The sequence below is a fragment of the Callorhinus ursinus genome, unplaced genomic scaffold (assembly GCF_003265705.2).
Source record: "Callorhinus ursinus isolate GAN/ISIS: 27379988/994484 unplaced genomic scaffold, GSC_fseal_2.0 scaffold4, whole genome shotgun sequence".
Taxonomy (NCBI): domain Eukaryota; kingdom Metazoa; phylum Chordata; class Mammalia; order Carnivora; family Otariidae; genus Callorhinus; species Callorhinus ursinus.
The window spans coordinates 21,396,849-21,412,917 of record NW_027397066.1 but is presented as its reverse complement, the minus strand read 5'-3'; the positions used below and the strand labels follow the sequence as shown (position 1 = coordinate 21,412,917).

Genomic DNA, 16,069 nt, shown 5'->3' with positions numbered 1-16,069 from the left:
AGAAGCGGATATGCCTTTGATTTTTCATTCCCTTCATTGAATCCGTGGGTGTCCTCTCTGCATTCTTCCAAAGTGACAGACTCCGGCAGCATCAAGTCTTCTAAGCAAGAGGTGGAAGGTTGGGGAGTTTGAAGAGATCACTCTGTAATTTTCTTTTTTCGGAAAGTGATGAAGAACATACTGTCAGATGGAGACAACTGTATTTGACCTGCCCCACTGAGACCTTTCAGGGAGAAATAAAGTGGAAGGGGATCTAGAAGATGTCCGGTGAGAGAAAAGTCGTTAAGAACACTAAAGTACGTTTGAATTCCATTACCTTTTTCAAATCTTCCCACATTCTACGCCACCCCTGGCTCTGAGTGAAGAGCAATTTACAAGACAAAATGATACATTATCTAGAGATAAATTTGCAAACTGACAGAAGAAAATTGTCCCAGAGGCTACATTACCTCTTCAAGTTTATTACAGTAGCTTGAGTTCTTATTGCATATATTGTTACATGCCTTTTACAAGTCAGGAGTATATATATAGTATGCTCAACTTAGCAGAAGTTATGTCTATTGCTTCTCTCTTGAAAATCAGCAGCATGCAGTGCAATATTTGGTGTGCGGAGTTATTGTTTCAAAAAGTGAAAAACTACTTAGGTTTAAATGAAGAGGGAACATGATCTTTATTGGCTTATATGCAAAGTTTCATTTTGGTTTTATGCAGTTTGCATAGTTCATGATTATTTTCTAATGAAAAACTAGATGTGTTGTCAGTGACCTTGAAGAAGATCAGGTGACAGTAGCAAACAGAAAAATTTGAAGAAGAGGCATAACTTTTAAAGTAGAAAGGTCAGCAAGAACTGCCTGAAACAAAAAAACAGAAAGAATTATTAATATCAGTATTCTAATGGGCAAAGGAAGCCACAACAGAAACACTACTGCAATGTAAGTCTGGCATTGACACCCTCTCTAAGATCTTCACATGTGTCCTAAATCTGCACTGAAGCTATAACCTCCCTTCTCTTTTCTGAACATCTTAATGTTAGAACATGTGCAAAATGCTAAAATATGCAGTAGAAAGTAACCTGGACTTTTGCCTTGAGCCTTCTTCAAATATACAAAGTAGCAGGAGCTTATAAGAGGTCTAACATTTCAACTTGCTTCTATAAATAAACGTACATTGTGAATCTTGGTCCCGTTATTCTAGTATACGGAGTATCTGGCTTCAGGAAATCATTTTGAGATGGAACTAATGTTTATTCAATTGCAAGATGCATAAACATCCTCTTCCCTTTAAACAAAGAATGTAGGCAGCTATTTTAAGGGTAAAATTTAAATTTCTATGAGAGATAACAAATAGAGTAATATGGTAAGCCACTATTTAACTGAACTATGTTTCAGGTATAAATTATACTATTGAAAAGAAGCCAGCTTTAAAGAATTAACTCATTATTAAAAATAACCAAAAAACCTTGTATCTTTACTGTATCATCTGAATGCATGGTCTTTAACTCTCTCAACTCGTTTTTCCTTGTCCTAGCAGAATACATGGATGTGAACAATAACAAGAAAATGCAATCGAAGCCCCAGTAGCTGCTACTAAAATTTCTGGGTATCTTGTTTCCCCCATAATGGTTATAATGGTTTCCTATAATAATCTTGTTTGTGATTGCTTCACAAGAAGATTGTCTTCAACTGATTAAGGAATCTTGAGTACTTAATATTACTTAGCTTGAAACTTACAGGTTTTACCCGAGTTAAAAAACTAGGCAATGAGTAATGTGTATCCTATGCATCTGAGACCACAGGGCCTGGGCCTGGCAATCTCTCAGGGACTATTCCCAGCCCCTCCGAGTGAAACTTATCCTTACTTCGGCTGCAGCCAGTGATGTCACCTCCATCAGGTTCACTGCTCGGAAAGCAAACACAGCAGCCGCCAGCACTGGAAAAGAACGCACACTATTTCAACTGCTGGACTACCCATCAGCCTGACACACTGACTGTTATGCCCACACCTCCCCCCCACCCCAGGAGGGCTCAGAGCTTGCGATTTACATGACTGCCCACAGGCATTCTGAGTTGAGGCCTTGTGATGAACGGAAACTGTCTGCTCCAGAGGACAGAGTGCCGGATGGCTAGATAAACCAAATCCCACAGGTTTGGGAAAAAGGAAAATTCAGTGGCCTTAAAAGAGCCATTTTCAAATTGCTTCTTTCCTACCTATGACTTAAGCCTAAGTTCTTAAATATAAATAAATATATAACAAATATAATAAATACAAATAAAGGTTTATTTTAATGCAGGTATTTCTTACTAATGCAACAGGATTCTGAAAAGTTATATGGAGACTATATTTGTAAATTTATCAGATCATGTTTCGTATCTATCAAGGGTGTATCCTGATAGACATGTGCAATAAAGCCTTTTCTTAAAAAATATTTTCCTAGGGGCACCTGGGTGGCTCAGTCGGTTAAGCAGCTGCCTTCGGCTCAGGTCATGATCCCAGGGTCCTGGGATCGAGCCCCACGTCGGGCTCCTTCCTCAGCAGGGAGCCTGCTTCTCTCTCTCCCTCTGCCGGCCGCTCCCCCTATTTGTGCTCTCCCTCAATCTCTATCAAATAAATAAATAAGATAGGCCTGTGCGGAGAGCTGCTGTGGACTGATCCTGAAATTTACATTAATGTTGGCTATAGGAAAAAGAAGTTGAAACTTTGAAAAAAAATTATAGGACACCTTAAGGGTCAATACTGTACATGTAGTAGACAGCAACATTTGGATTTTTGTTTCTATCAATCATATGCCTATGACAAGAAAATAACGCTAACGTGTAATCCGTCTTATTATATAATCTGTCATAAAACCCCATGTGAGGGAATGCATCATCGTGAACAGCAAAAGGACCCGAATAAGAGGCAGGTACCCTGACAAGGAGATGGTGCTGCCTAAAGATGACTCTTGACTTCTCCCTTGTTTTGTCTTTTTTATCACCAGTGGTGGTAGTTTCCTCCCCATCCAATAAGTCCTTGAAATTTAGGAAATAAATGGTAAGAACTCCTCAAAATTATTTGGAAGACTGGCTCCTAAGTATATGGCATAGCTAATGCAAATATATATATATATCTTTAAATACATTTTTACTATGGGAATAATAATAATAATGCTAATGATAATTCACATCAACTCTATGAGTTAAGGACCACTGCTAGCCCCATTATATGAAGATGGAAACTGAGGCCCAGTGAGTTTGGAGGACATGTTCGGAGTCCCACAGGTAGAAAATAGTAGAGTGAAAACTTAACCTGGCTCTGGAGCCTGAGCATCTAACCATTCACTCTGTGATGACTTTATTGAGATTGAAGGTAAGTAGTAATGACTCTTCCCTGACATGAAAATCTGGGTGCTTTCCTATGAATCGACATCTCTGCTGTCCTTCAGAATGGTTTTCCAGAGATGGCCTGAAGCATGCTGCTATGGTGATCCTGGGCTCTGACAGGTAAGTGGTTGTGCCTGAGGAGAAGTCAGCATCCAGACCTCTTAATTTCCCCAGACAGACACTGAGTGCAACCAGACCAGACTGGGAAACACAGGCATTTTTCTAGGGTACAACAGATTGTGGACAGCCTGGCAAAAAAAAAGAAAAGCATTGCAACTAGTTAGACAGGAGAACTCTGAGGAAAAAAAAAAGATGGCACCAGTAAAACAGAATTTAAAAAGTCAAATCAGCTGGGATTATTTAATGTGTAACAAGGGATACCAGAGATCAGGGACAAAAAATTTACCTTTTAACAAAAAAGGAGAAAACTTAAGTACTTTAAAGTCACTAAGCTTCTAAATTTATAAGAATATCAAAGAAAAGAATTTCTGTGGACCAGCAACTTCTTTATAGATTTTTAAAATCTGGAATCATTTTGACAATGGGGACATCTGAGAAGCTAAGGAGTGTGATTGCTACTTCCTTTTTTGTGTATAATTTAATAGAGTTGGTGAAAGCTTGACAGGATGGCCAAATTTTCTGCTGTAGCAGGAAAGAGTTTTACATGGCGGGAAATTGTTTTTCCAAAGGTAGATAAGAGGGGGAAAAAAAGATCAGTTTGCTAATTGACCTCAGCATCCCAAGTGCTTATGTGCTCATAACCTTTATTTATCTTGGTGTCACATCACAGAAGTTCCTTTGCGTCTGCTTCATGTTTGATTTGCCCAGCCCTTCCGCAGAACACGTTTGTTTGCCAAGGAGTAAAGATCTCCACTTTGGGATATTCTCAACTGCAATCATGCTTCACAGGAAATAGAGAAACTCTAATATTTACCTGTCGTCTTTTAAGCTATTCTCATCGCTTTAATTCTAAGCAACTCTATCATAAGCATTAAGACACTTGTGCTTTAAATTGTTTTTCAAAAGACCCTAATTAATTCAAAATTAAAGCCAGTAATATTTACTAACAATTTCTAAAGACTATATAATGACTAACTTGAGCAAAAAAGGTGGTTCCAAAATATCCATTCCAAAAAATGTCTGAAATAATAAAAACTACTTTGGGTATGCCTACACGAAATGGTCTACTCCATGGCTCTTTATCTGGATTCATGGTAGGGGAGTTCCTACCAGTCTAGTACCCTTTCTAGATGTTCTATAATTCTTCTCTGTTGATTTAAAAAAACACTCAGGGAAAGTGGATGGATGCTACAGTGCAGACTGCATTTCTACCTCTACAGCAGTAACATTTTTATTAATGTATTGAGCTCACAGCAGAGTGCCTAGTTTAGAGCAAATGCATTATTCAACATTCATTTATTTCTCTCTCACTTGAGTTTGCTGGGGGGTTTTAAGTCACAAAATGAGAAAATTTAAATTGGAAGCGGTCTTGAAGGTCTTCCAATTCAACATTTCTTTCACAGTAGAAAACCTCTTAACCTTTGGGTGACAGTCAAAAGCCCATTCTGTTTTGAAAAATCTTAATTATTACTTTCTTATACTGAATCCCCCTGACATGCTCTAATATCTTTTTTTTTTTTTATTTGAGAGAGAGAATGAGATAGAGAGAGAGCATGAGAGGGGAGAGGGTCAGAGGGAGAAGCGGACTCCCTGCTGAGCAGGGAGCCTGATGCGGGACTCGATCCTGGGACTCCAGGATCATGACCTGAGCCGAAGGCAGTCGCTTAGCCAACTGAGCCACCCAGGCGTCCCGCTCTAATATCTTTTTGAAATGATACAAAAAACTATACACAACACTCTTCAAACTTTATGACATACCCAGACGAGGTTTATTTGCTGGAAAGTCTAAAATCCTGTTGCCTGAGAAATGGTAGCAGAAAACAAGGCTTCTTAGCCTGGAAAGTAGAAGCTTTGGGGAAAGGCAAGAGTAGAAAAAACATGATGATGACCGTGGTTTAACAGGAGTACATTTTAACAAGGTATATTGTCCAGAAGTGAAATAGGCTATGTTGTCAGACAAGGACTCCAACACTGAGAGTTCAAGCAGAGGATGAGAACTGCCTATCAGAAACATCTAAAAGAAGTCACAGAATTCCTCTACCTCTAGATTATAAGTATCACTGCCATTCAGCCAAGAGAAATGAGGGCAGACCCTTCTTTTCTAAGTCATACCTGTGTGGGCTTAAAACCCAGTTGAGATAGAAAGATAGTAGGAATTGTTAACAACATCAGTAAGTGGAATCTCTGATTACACCAAGGGAGATGTTTATCTTTATGGCACTTTATTATTACTGTAATTTTCCTTTTTGAAATGCCATACAATTACTCTAGACCTCTCAGGTCTAGAGTAATTGTATGGCATTTCAAAAGGCATATTCCAAATGGAATATGTTAATATGGTACCTAAAGAATCTTCTGCAAGAAAAGGGTCCTCTTCAATTAAGCATTATTTCCACAAACCCAGAGAGGTATCTTCACAATGCTATCAATATAAGGTAAGGAAATGAAGTTCTCACGCAGGTTAAATAATTTATTCAATATTACACAACTGGAAAAGGTTGGGCCCAGCACTCTGCCAACTTTTCTGCTCTCCACTCATTGTTGTGAAAACCTTGTGCTATTTATTTGAATTTCCTGATAACCCCAATGATTAAAAATAACTGAGCCTATTTTGTATAAGAGAAGCAAAATAATATAATTAATAAGAAATCTGTGCCCTATGTATTATCCTACAGTTGTCTTGTGTGTATATTCTATTGTAAGAACTGCTTAATTATAAATAAGAGATAAATCTGTGGCTTCCTGAAAAAAAAAAAAGAAATTTTTTTGTTTTTGGCTTAAGAGAATACCTAAAAGGGGAAACTCAACCACCAGAAGTCAGAGACTGTTAGCAAAAAGGAAAAGGTTTTGAATTCAGTAGAAGCTGAAGTCCAGAAGAGCTAAGATTTCCATTCTGTAGAGAGGCTCTGTGTCAGTCTGCATTTTAGGCAGTGGTTGGGAAGGGGCACAGAACAGACGCTGAGATATCTGGGGAGCCAGGAACAGAACTGCAGTATACACGCTACACAGACTTCACAGGTGCTGAGGGATAGTAAGCCCTTGCTCAACTAGAAATGAAGGAGGAGAAATGGACTTCCCTGGGAGCAAAGAAGAAAGACACCAAGAAAGAAGGAATACACCAGTGTTGGGATGTTACACATAAGTATCTAGATCTCAGAACTTCAGTACTTGTTTTCTAAGGCAGATAGATCTATTAAATATTTATGAGTTAGAAACGACAGATAACTATAGACTCAAACTGCAATTACAGATGATGAATGTTAGAAGGGAAAGGGGCTTTATTATAGAAACGTGTGTTTTACAACAAGCACTTATTACCAGCAAGAATTTCCAGGGAGTTGTATCCTAGGATTCTATCCCACAAAAGCAGGAGTTGATCTGTAGCTAAGTATCCAGAGAAAGCTCGAACCATCCATTTAAAGGATATGCGAAGTCTGTAAACAAAGAAAAAAGAAAATACATTTTACCAGTGGCTTTTCTTATTACAAAAAGGCAGTATCAGAAGAGTCAACCAATTCTATTGTTTGGGTAACTTCTCTGTGAGGCTTAGAAATCACCTATGCATTTAAATCTTACATGCTCTCCTAAAAGCTGCAGAAGGGCAATGGTGAGAAACCATGAGTCTTCAAATTAGTGGTCTCGACATATTAAGAGGAAAAATTATATCTGCTATGTTATAGTTCAGCCTTTAGAAAACTCACTCACTTCTATGTTCTGTTTTTCGGGGTCTGAACTAATTAGCTATCGATGAGGTGGTCTTAAGAGTCAACAGTTCTTAATAGTTTGAATCATGATTATTTGAATTTTTATTCCAAATACTTAAAAGAGTGCTTGGTAGCTGTATACTTTTCCAATTCAATGAATTATATCCCATTTTTCAGTCAAATGGCTACAAAGGATGAATAAAATAAAACAACAGGCAGAGTCTTTGAAGACAAAGAAAAATAGTTTTAAAGCTATAAAGGACCTTAGAACTAGATTTCTGATTTCAAACCCTTCATTTTAAAGGGGAGGTTATCAGAAATCTGAAAGGTCAACCAGAAAATTCAACTGATTTTGAAAAAAAAAAAATCCTAAGAGATATGAGACTCCATTATTTACAAGTAGATTACATTACAATAATAATTTCTCTCTGCAATCAGGAAATGAACTCTGTAGCTTTGGTGCCTTATGAGAGAAACCAGTCCCTCACACTTCTGTACTATCTATTAGCATCTAAACATCACTTGATTGCCCCTGGGTGGTGCTAGGCAAACTCTTTGCTGGAGCTGTTATAATATTATGTAGATAGTATCTGTGCTATTTTCTTAAAGCAAAAGAAAGGGACCTAGAGATTGCCATTGTTGATGTGGTATTAATTCTCTTAAGAGAATTAAGAGATTCTTAATTAATTTAATTCTTAAATTCTCTTAGGAAAGTTTTGGCCACCTGATATTTTAAATTAAAAAGATCATTTGACTTTTTAGTCTAAATTATTAATGTCATCCAGTTTCATTTTACTGGATCTCTCATAGTCTTACTAGAACAATAGCACCACACATTGTGCCCCCTCCATATACAGTGCAGAATTAGTTTCTTAGAAATAGTTTATTGAGGTACAATTTATGGATAGTAAAAATTTACCCTTATTAACACACAGTTCTATGAGTTTTGTTAAGAACCAAATGGAAACTGTAAAACTGAAAAATACAGTAACAAAAACAAAACAAAAAACATCCCTCATTGGATAGATCTAATAGCAAAATGGTAATGACAGAGAAAAGAGCCAGTGAATTTGAATACAGATCAACAGAAAGTGTCTCATCAGAACCATAGAGTAAAAAGGATTGAAAATAAAATGAATAGAGTTTCAGGGACCTCTGGGATGAGACCAAAAGTTTCAACATTTGTATCACTGGAATCCTAGAAGAAAAGGAGAATAAGTATGGCGCAGAAAAAAATATTTGAAGAAATAATGGTTGAAAATTTCTTAAATTTGGCAAAAGACATAAGCTTACAGATTCAAGAAGCTCAGCAAACCCCAAACAGGAAAAACACAACAGAAATCCATGCCCAGCCACATCATAATCAAACTGCTGAGAACTGAAGACAGAGAGAAAAAATATTTTTCCCTGAAATGTTTGGCAGAATTTACCAGTAAAGCCATCCAGGCCTGGAGTTTTTTTTTGAAGGTAGAATGTGATTAATTAAAAAATGTATACTGTAAACCCCAGGACATTGTTATGGACTGATTGTTTCTGTTGTCCCACCCCTCCATTCATATGTTGAAACTCTCCCCTGCAGTGTCATGGTATTAGGAAAGAGGTCTTCGGGTGGTAGTTGGAATGAGATGAAGTTATGTGGGTGAAGCCTTCAGGGTTGGGATTAGTGCCTTCATAAGAATCATGAGAGAGCTTGTTTCTCTTCTCTGCTCTCCAACCATGTGAGAATACAGTAAGAAGTCAGCAGTCTGCAGCCTAGAAGAGGGTCCTCACTAGAACTCAACCATGCTATCACCTTGATCTTAGACTTTCGAACTGTGGGAAATGTTTCTGTTGTTTATAAGCCACACAGTTTATGGTAATTTGTCATAGCAGACTGAACTAAGACAGGCATCTATCAAAAAAATGTTTTAATAAAGGTATATAAAAAAAGAAAGGTATAAATAATAATCCAATAGTAGAGATAAAATGTAATAAAAATATTCAATTCAAAAGCAGGCAGGAAAAGAGGAAAAAAAGAATGAAAAGACAAATAGGGGCATCTGGGTGGTTCAGTTGGTTAAGCTGCTGCCTTTGGCTCAGGTCATGATCTCCAGGGTCCTGGGAACCAGCCCCAAACTGGGCTCTCCACTCAGCAAGGAGCCTGTTTCTCCCTCTCTCTTCCTGCCGCCCCCCCTGCTTGTTCCCTCACTCTCTCTGTGTCAAGTAAATAAATAAAATCTTAAAAAAAAAAAGACAAAGAGAAAATGTCTACCAAGATAGTAGATGGTATCAATTGATATAACTTTAATTCAATAAAATCAATTATAAATGTAAATGGAATAAACACTCCAATAAAAAGACAAATTGCTGCACTGGAAGACCCAACTATACTTTTGACAAGAAAGGCACTTAGAAAATAAAGAAATTGATAATCAATACATTAAAAGTAAAAGGACAGAAAGAATATACCATACAGATTGTAACTGAAAGAGAGCTGGGATGGTTTTTATCAAACACAGTAGATTTATTACCAGGAATAAAGACATTAAATAATGTTAAAGGGATTAGTTCTTCTAAAAACAGAGTTTCTAATGCATGAAGTAAAAATATACATAGCAATGAAGGAAGAAATAGACATATTCACAATTATAATTAGAGACTACCATTTCTTGCTCAACAATTAATAGAAAAAGTAGACAGAAAATTAAGTTTGTAAAGGCTTGAACATTATCAAAAACTTGTCTTTGTTGCCATTTACAGAAAATTCTGCTGAACACTAGTAGAATATGAATTCTTTTCAAATGTACTTGGAATATTCACGAAGACAGATCACATTATGGGCCATATAACAAACTCCGACACATTTAAAAAAACTGAAATCTTATGAAGCATGTTATCTAATCGCAACATAATTAAAATAGAAATCAATAATAGAAAGGTATCATAACTTTCCAAATATTTAGAAATTAAACAACACACTTCTATATAACCCATGGTCAAAGAGAAAGTCACAAGAGAAATTAGGAAACACTTCAAGGGGTGCCTGTGTGGCTCAGTCAGTTAAGTGCCTCACTCTTGATTTTGGCTCAGGTCATGATCTCAGGGTTGTGAGATGGAGTCGTGCATCAGGCTCCATGCTCGGGGGGTTGGGGGGGTGGGTGGTAGTCTGCTCAAGATTCTCTCTCTTCCTCTGCCCACCCCTCCATCCCCCTCTCATGCATACTCTCTTTCTCTTGAAAGAAAGAAAGAAAGAAAGAAAGAAAGAAAGAAAGAAAGAAAGAAAGAAAGAAAGAAGAAAGAAATGAAAAAACATTGTGAATTGAATGAAAATGAAAACACAACATATCAAAATTTGTTGTGTGGAGGTAATGTGGTGCTTTGAAGGCAATTTATAATAATATTGCTTATATTAGAAAAGAAGAAAGGTCTCAAACTAATGATCTTTCACTTTAAACAAGAAGACAAGAGCAAAATAGACCTAAAGCAAACATAAGGAAGGAAATAATAAATGAAAGAGCATAAATCAATGAAGTTAAAGACAGAAGAATAGAGAAAATCAAAGAAACCAAAACATGGTTCTTTCAAAGAAGAATAAAATTAATAAAGCTCTAGCCAAACAAGAAAAAAGAGAAGATACAAATATCAATCTCAAGAATGAGAGAGGTGTTGGTCACTGTGACTCTCTAGATATTAAAAGGTTAATTAAGAATATTTAGGGGGGGTGCCTCGGTGGCTCAGTCGTTAAGCGTCTGCCTTCGGCTCAGTTCAGGATCCCAGGGTCCTGGGATCGAGCCCCGCATCGGGCTCCCTGATCCGCGGGAAGCCTGCTTCTCCCTCTCCCACTCCCCCTGCTTGTGTTCCCTCTCTCGCTGTGTCTCTCTCTGTCAAATAAATAAATAAAATCTTAAAAAAAAAAAAAGAATGCACGTACGCAGAAAAAGGAAACTAACAAAAAAAAAGAATATTTAGGGAATATTATGAATAACTTTATGTCCATAAATATAACTTAGATTAAATGAACAAAGTACAAAGCTTATTCAAGAAGAAATAAATAACCTGAATAGTCCTATTATCTACTGAAGAAATTAAATTCTAATTAAAAACCTTCAACAGCATCAGTTCTAATTCATAAAAGCCTTTGAAAAATTGATTTCTAGCTTGACAATTAAATTTTTGTACTTTCTTCTGCATAAGAATTTTAATGTTTGCCATAAGTCATTGAAATAAATTCGTTCCTTTTCATGATTAAAGTACATAAATAGCTAGGAAAAAATCAGGACTTTAGTTTCTAGCAGTGAACTAGATGTCTTCATCCTCGTAAAGCCTCATCATATACAAATATTCATTGCACAAGAGTAAAACAGAGGCCAATTTACTACAAGTTTAAGAAAAAAAGACATGTGCAATATAAAATATTTCTGCCACATTCTTGTTTTATAATCTTAATCATTAACAGAATCTTGTTTTTTAATGGCTACAAAGGAAAGAGTATAATCTCAGTGTTATCAATGGATGATATGAAGTAGTGTTTTATAAAAGGTATTTCTAAGATCTAAGATGTCTGAAATTCAATGGTGCTTTAGAGAAAGTATATATATATGTATATATATGTATAAAATTTTATGTATATGTATAAAATCCTTCACTATTGAAACAACTTCATGAGGTAGGAATTCTCTTGATTTTAAAGATGAGGAAGTTGAATTATCTTGATTTAAAGAAAGAAAATGAGACTTAGATGAATTAAATAATTTTATCAGGATTATGCAGTTTAGTAAATAGAATTTAAATCCTGGTCTGTCTCTTAAACCCACCCCCTCATCCATCCGTCCATCCATCCATCTGATGTGGATTCAAGTGTGGAGTAAACTAAACTATTGTATTTCCCATTAACTACATTTGTGGTCTCAAAGAGTTAATGCTCCTTTCAAATATGCCCTGCCAATAGGGGAAACTGGTTTCACAGAGGGGAAGAAGTGACAAAACATTAATAAATCATTTAGAAACTTCTGTTGCCTTAGACATTGTTATTTTAAAAAAAGAGAAGAGAACCAGTAATATTGAAGTCCAGAGGTACCATACCTACATGTTCACTGATAACTCATATGGAGATAAATGAACAAATGTTCAAACTTTTAGAACAAAATAATCACAGTGTACAATCATTACTAGGTTAATTGATCTAGTTTCCTTTAACAAAAGACAGCAAACTTTAACCTATATAGCTTTCATTAAGTTGTTCTCTGATAAATTTAGCCTAAACTGACTTAATTTTAGTATTATCACATTTCTTATGTAGTATTTGTGTTCACAAATTTTTGCCTCAATTTTGGCCAACACCTTTCCTTATGAATAGAAATTAGTTCATTTTGGTGATTCTTACACCAGGCACAAAAATCTCAGCAAATAAGAACTTATTAGGATTTTGGAAATTCTTCCTAGAATTTTTGGCACAATGTAGAGCTATACTCTATTACTTGATAATTTTTGTTTTATTGGAGAAATTGTTAGTTTAATTGCTCTAAAGAATTACTGTATCTTTAAAGGTACTTTACAATGATGTAACAGAACTTTTTGATGTCAATCTATTCTTCAATTAGGAGAGAAAGGTACTCACGGTTGAGCCCCAATTTCTCGGAGATGATAGAAGAGCTGGGGGAGATAGGTTTGAAGAAGAGTTTCAAACAGCAAACAGAGGGACACAATACCCTGGATATAATAACAAAACACAAGAGAAATACATATTTTAGTATTTAAAAATTAACTCTGGCAATAAATTATTCAAATGGAAATGAAAAAATTATCAACATAAATATTTTTTATATTTTCTAAGAGTAAAAAACAGGAAATGCTCTAATGATCTCTAATACTTTGTTTTTTAAAGATTTTATTTATTTGACAGAGAGAGAGAGAGACAGCGAGAGAGGGAACACAAGCAGGGGGAGTGGGAGAGGGAGAAGCAGGCTTCCTGCTGAGAGGGGAGCCCGATGCGGGGCTCGATCCCAGGACTCTGAGATCATGACCTGAGCCGAAGGCAGTCGCTTAACCAACTGAGCCACCCAGGCACCCCTCTAATACTTTGTTTAAAGATACATTTTTTTCCCTATTTATGGATACTTACTAATATAGGTATGCTAAGGAACTTCCTTTTTAACACAATAGGATCCCCATATAATCTGGTGTATAATATTCAGAGAATCCAAGGAAAACATCATTTTATAGAAAACCTGCTACTTTGTAGGCCCTATTTTATCACTTATGTCCAGCAAACTAGTTTTTCCTGGCTACATTCCAGTTTCCAGGTATTTCTCTGGTACTATAGCCACACCCTTGACTCTCTCCCTCCATATGTCCCTTCCCTTCCGGCTGCCTCACCCATCCAGGAAAATATTTCCTGCTTTTCTCACTCTTTCTTTGAAATCCATTCCCAGGGGAAGACTGACTACAGACTGTTTGAAATTTGCATCAGGAAGTTATCAAACAAGCATGTTTCATTACCTTAGTATAAAGATATATATATATTTATTGAAATCTACTTTGTATAAGGGCATTATTTGTAGAGGACAAGAAGTAACGAATTTAAGCAGATGGTTTTTCAAGTGCATTTATTACTTGACAAATCTGAATAAAGTCTTTCTTGTAGCTCAACATTCCTCAGGGTTGATCTTTGTGAGGAAGTTTTTAATCCTCTTTGTGAGTTTCTAAGGAAAAAAAGGCTGGCATGGTTCCAAATAGTTCAGTCTGGCTACAAGCCAGAAAAGGAGCTGACTGCCTGTAAGTCTATTCCACTGAATAAAGAAAGGGCAAGAGGCAGGGCTGACCCCACCAATTCAAAGAGAAAGGACACCTCAAGGTCAGCATGGAGCTAGAGAAGGAATATCCAGGGTTGCTCGATGTCAAGATTCAGTGCTCTGCACAAGGAAAATACTGTGGGTGTATACTGGGCAGCCAGTTAAAAAAAAAATTTTTTTTTAACTCTGAAGCATAAAATGATACAGAATATGAGAGTAAGAAATCTGAGGCTAAAAATGAGGTTATTAGAAAACAGAATTATTTGTATATTTCTGATTCCTCTAGACTAAAAAATTAATGTAAGATAAGCACTAACTCTAGTTGTCTCACAGAACAGGAACCCAAGATAATTGGTGGTGCTTCATTTGTTCATCAGAGACATCCTGGATTTCTGTTACTTGTCAGCTTCTACTAGCAATGTAGGAGAGCAAAGTTGGAGACTAAGGGAGGTGGACTAGGAATACACAGGGTTAAACTGTGCAGGATAAAGAAAAGCAATTCAGTTTAATAGCAGTGACAGAGTCTTCTCTTCAGGGAAATCTGGTAGCCCTGGTACATTCCAATTTAGTGTTTTTTCTGGAGAGTCAGTTGAGTTATCCACAAGTAGACCACAGCAGGCCCAAAGGTGAAAAAAGGATAACTAAAGTAAAATAAATACTGTTTTTACTCAGGCTCATGGGTGGGGAAAAAAAGATGTGATAAGGGACCAGCCAAAATGAAATAGATAAAAATGTTCGACTCCCAATAGGCTCCTCTTGGACGTTCATATTGAGGTCAACGGAGCTATCTACTGAACACAAAGAAAGTATCCACGGTAAATGATAATTAGTCAAATATGAAATTGAAAAACAAGTGACAAATAAATGTTTGATTTTCATTAACAAAGAAGAAAGTATTATGATAATCACAACAACAATAATAAAAACAGCAGCCACTTATTTACTGAACACCCGCCAGGAGCCAAGTGCTACCGTGGTGCTCTGTAGCCCTACAGAGACGTATTAACCTCATTGCCTAGATGAGGACGTCAGTGCTCAAAGAGGGTAGGCATCCTTGTCAATAACACAGACATTTTTATATGTGTTTTCTGTTCATATATAAAAGATAATGTAAATGCAACTGATCAAGACCCTTTTCCTCCCTAATTACCACCGTAAATACTTAAATATCAATTTCTTCTTCTCTTTCATTTATTCTGTAGAATGCTTGACATCACAAATTAAAATTTGTTGCTTTATAATTTAACTGAGTAGGAGACTTTTTCTTTTTTTTATTAAAGATTTTTATTTATTTATTTACTTATTTGAGACAGAGAGAATGAGAGAGAGAGAGAGAGCACATGAGAGGGGGGAGGGTCAGAGGGAGAAGCAGACTCTCTGCCGAGCAGGGAGCCCGATACGGGACTCGATCCAGGGACTCCTGGATTATGACCTGAGCCGAAGGCAGTTGCTTAACCAACTGAGCCACCCAGGCGCCCAGGAGACTTTTTCTTAAGGAAAGAAAACAGATTAGAGTCTAATTTGATCCAATTTTTATGAACTTACAGAAGGATGAGAAGAGATGGAATGGAGTCTGAAGAAAAAACGCACATACATCTCACGGAATATCTGATACAATTTGGAAGGTTCATGGTAGAGAAAACAAAGCGGTGCAACTGAAAGAATAAAGAAATTAATTGATAACATTGCAGAACTATTAAAATTTTAGAAAATAAATTAATGAAACATGAAAGAATAAATCAGTATTTAATAGTAATATTCAAAGACAAGTTTAAAGTCATATATATTGCTTTTTCATGTTGAGAAGGAAATATATACATATGTAAAAAGTTCAGTCATTAAAAATTATAAAGAAAGGGGTAATTAAAAACCACCATAATCCCAACTTAATGGAATGACACAATGGAATTACATACTTGTTCTGAGTAAGTGGTTGTTGCTAAGGTGTTTGTGGCTGCTTAACATACATTTCTAAAATAGTATAAAGAAACTCTATCAAACATTTTGCCTCATCTACTTCCTTAGGAACATTAAACCTTAGCCTACTTAAGTGACCAGACATGTGAATAAGCAGAGTCGGAGTCAATGTTGTATTTTGTTCCCTAAGAATCACTAG

The 16,069-nt window shown here is 36.4% G+C and overlaps 1 protein-coding gene across 8 annotated transcripts in view; it reads right to left on the bottom strand.

Moving 5' to 3' along the window:
* Positions 1–645: 645 nt before the first annotated feature.
* The window catches only part of TBC1D19 (TBC1 domain family member 19), a 145,864-nt gene continuing 130,440 nt past the window's right edge, over positions 646–16,069 (bottom strand). For all 8 annotated transcript variants that reach the window (XM_025887716.2, XM_073891500.1, XM_025887717.2 and 5 more), the window contains 5 exons: positions 15,499–15,608; positions 12,780–12,871; positions 6,798–6,913; positions 1,859–1,929; positions 646–851 (listed from right to left, as the gene is read on the bottom strand). In XM_025887716.2, the coding sequence (XP_025743501.1) occupies positions 777–851; positions 1,859–1,929; positions 6,798–6,913; positions 12,780–12,871; positions 15,499–15,608 (464 nt within the window). In that variant the 3' untranslated portion in view covers positions 646–776. The remainder of the gene's footprint in view (positions 852–1,858; positions 1,930–6,797; positions 6,914–12,779; positions 12,872–15,498; positions 15,609–16,069) is intronic.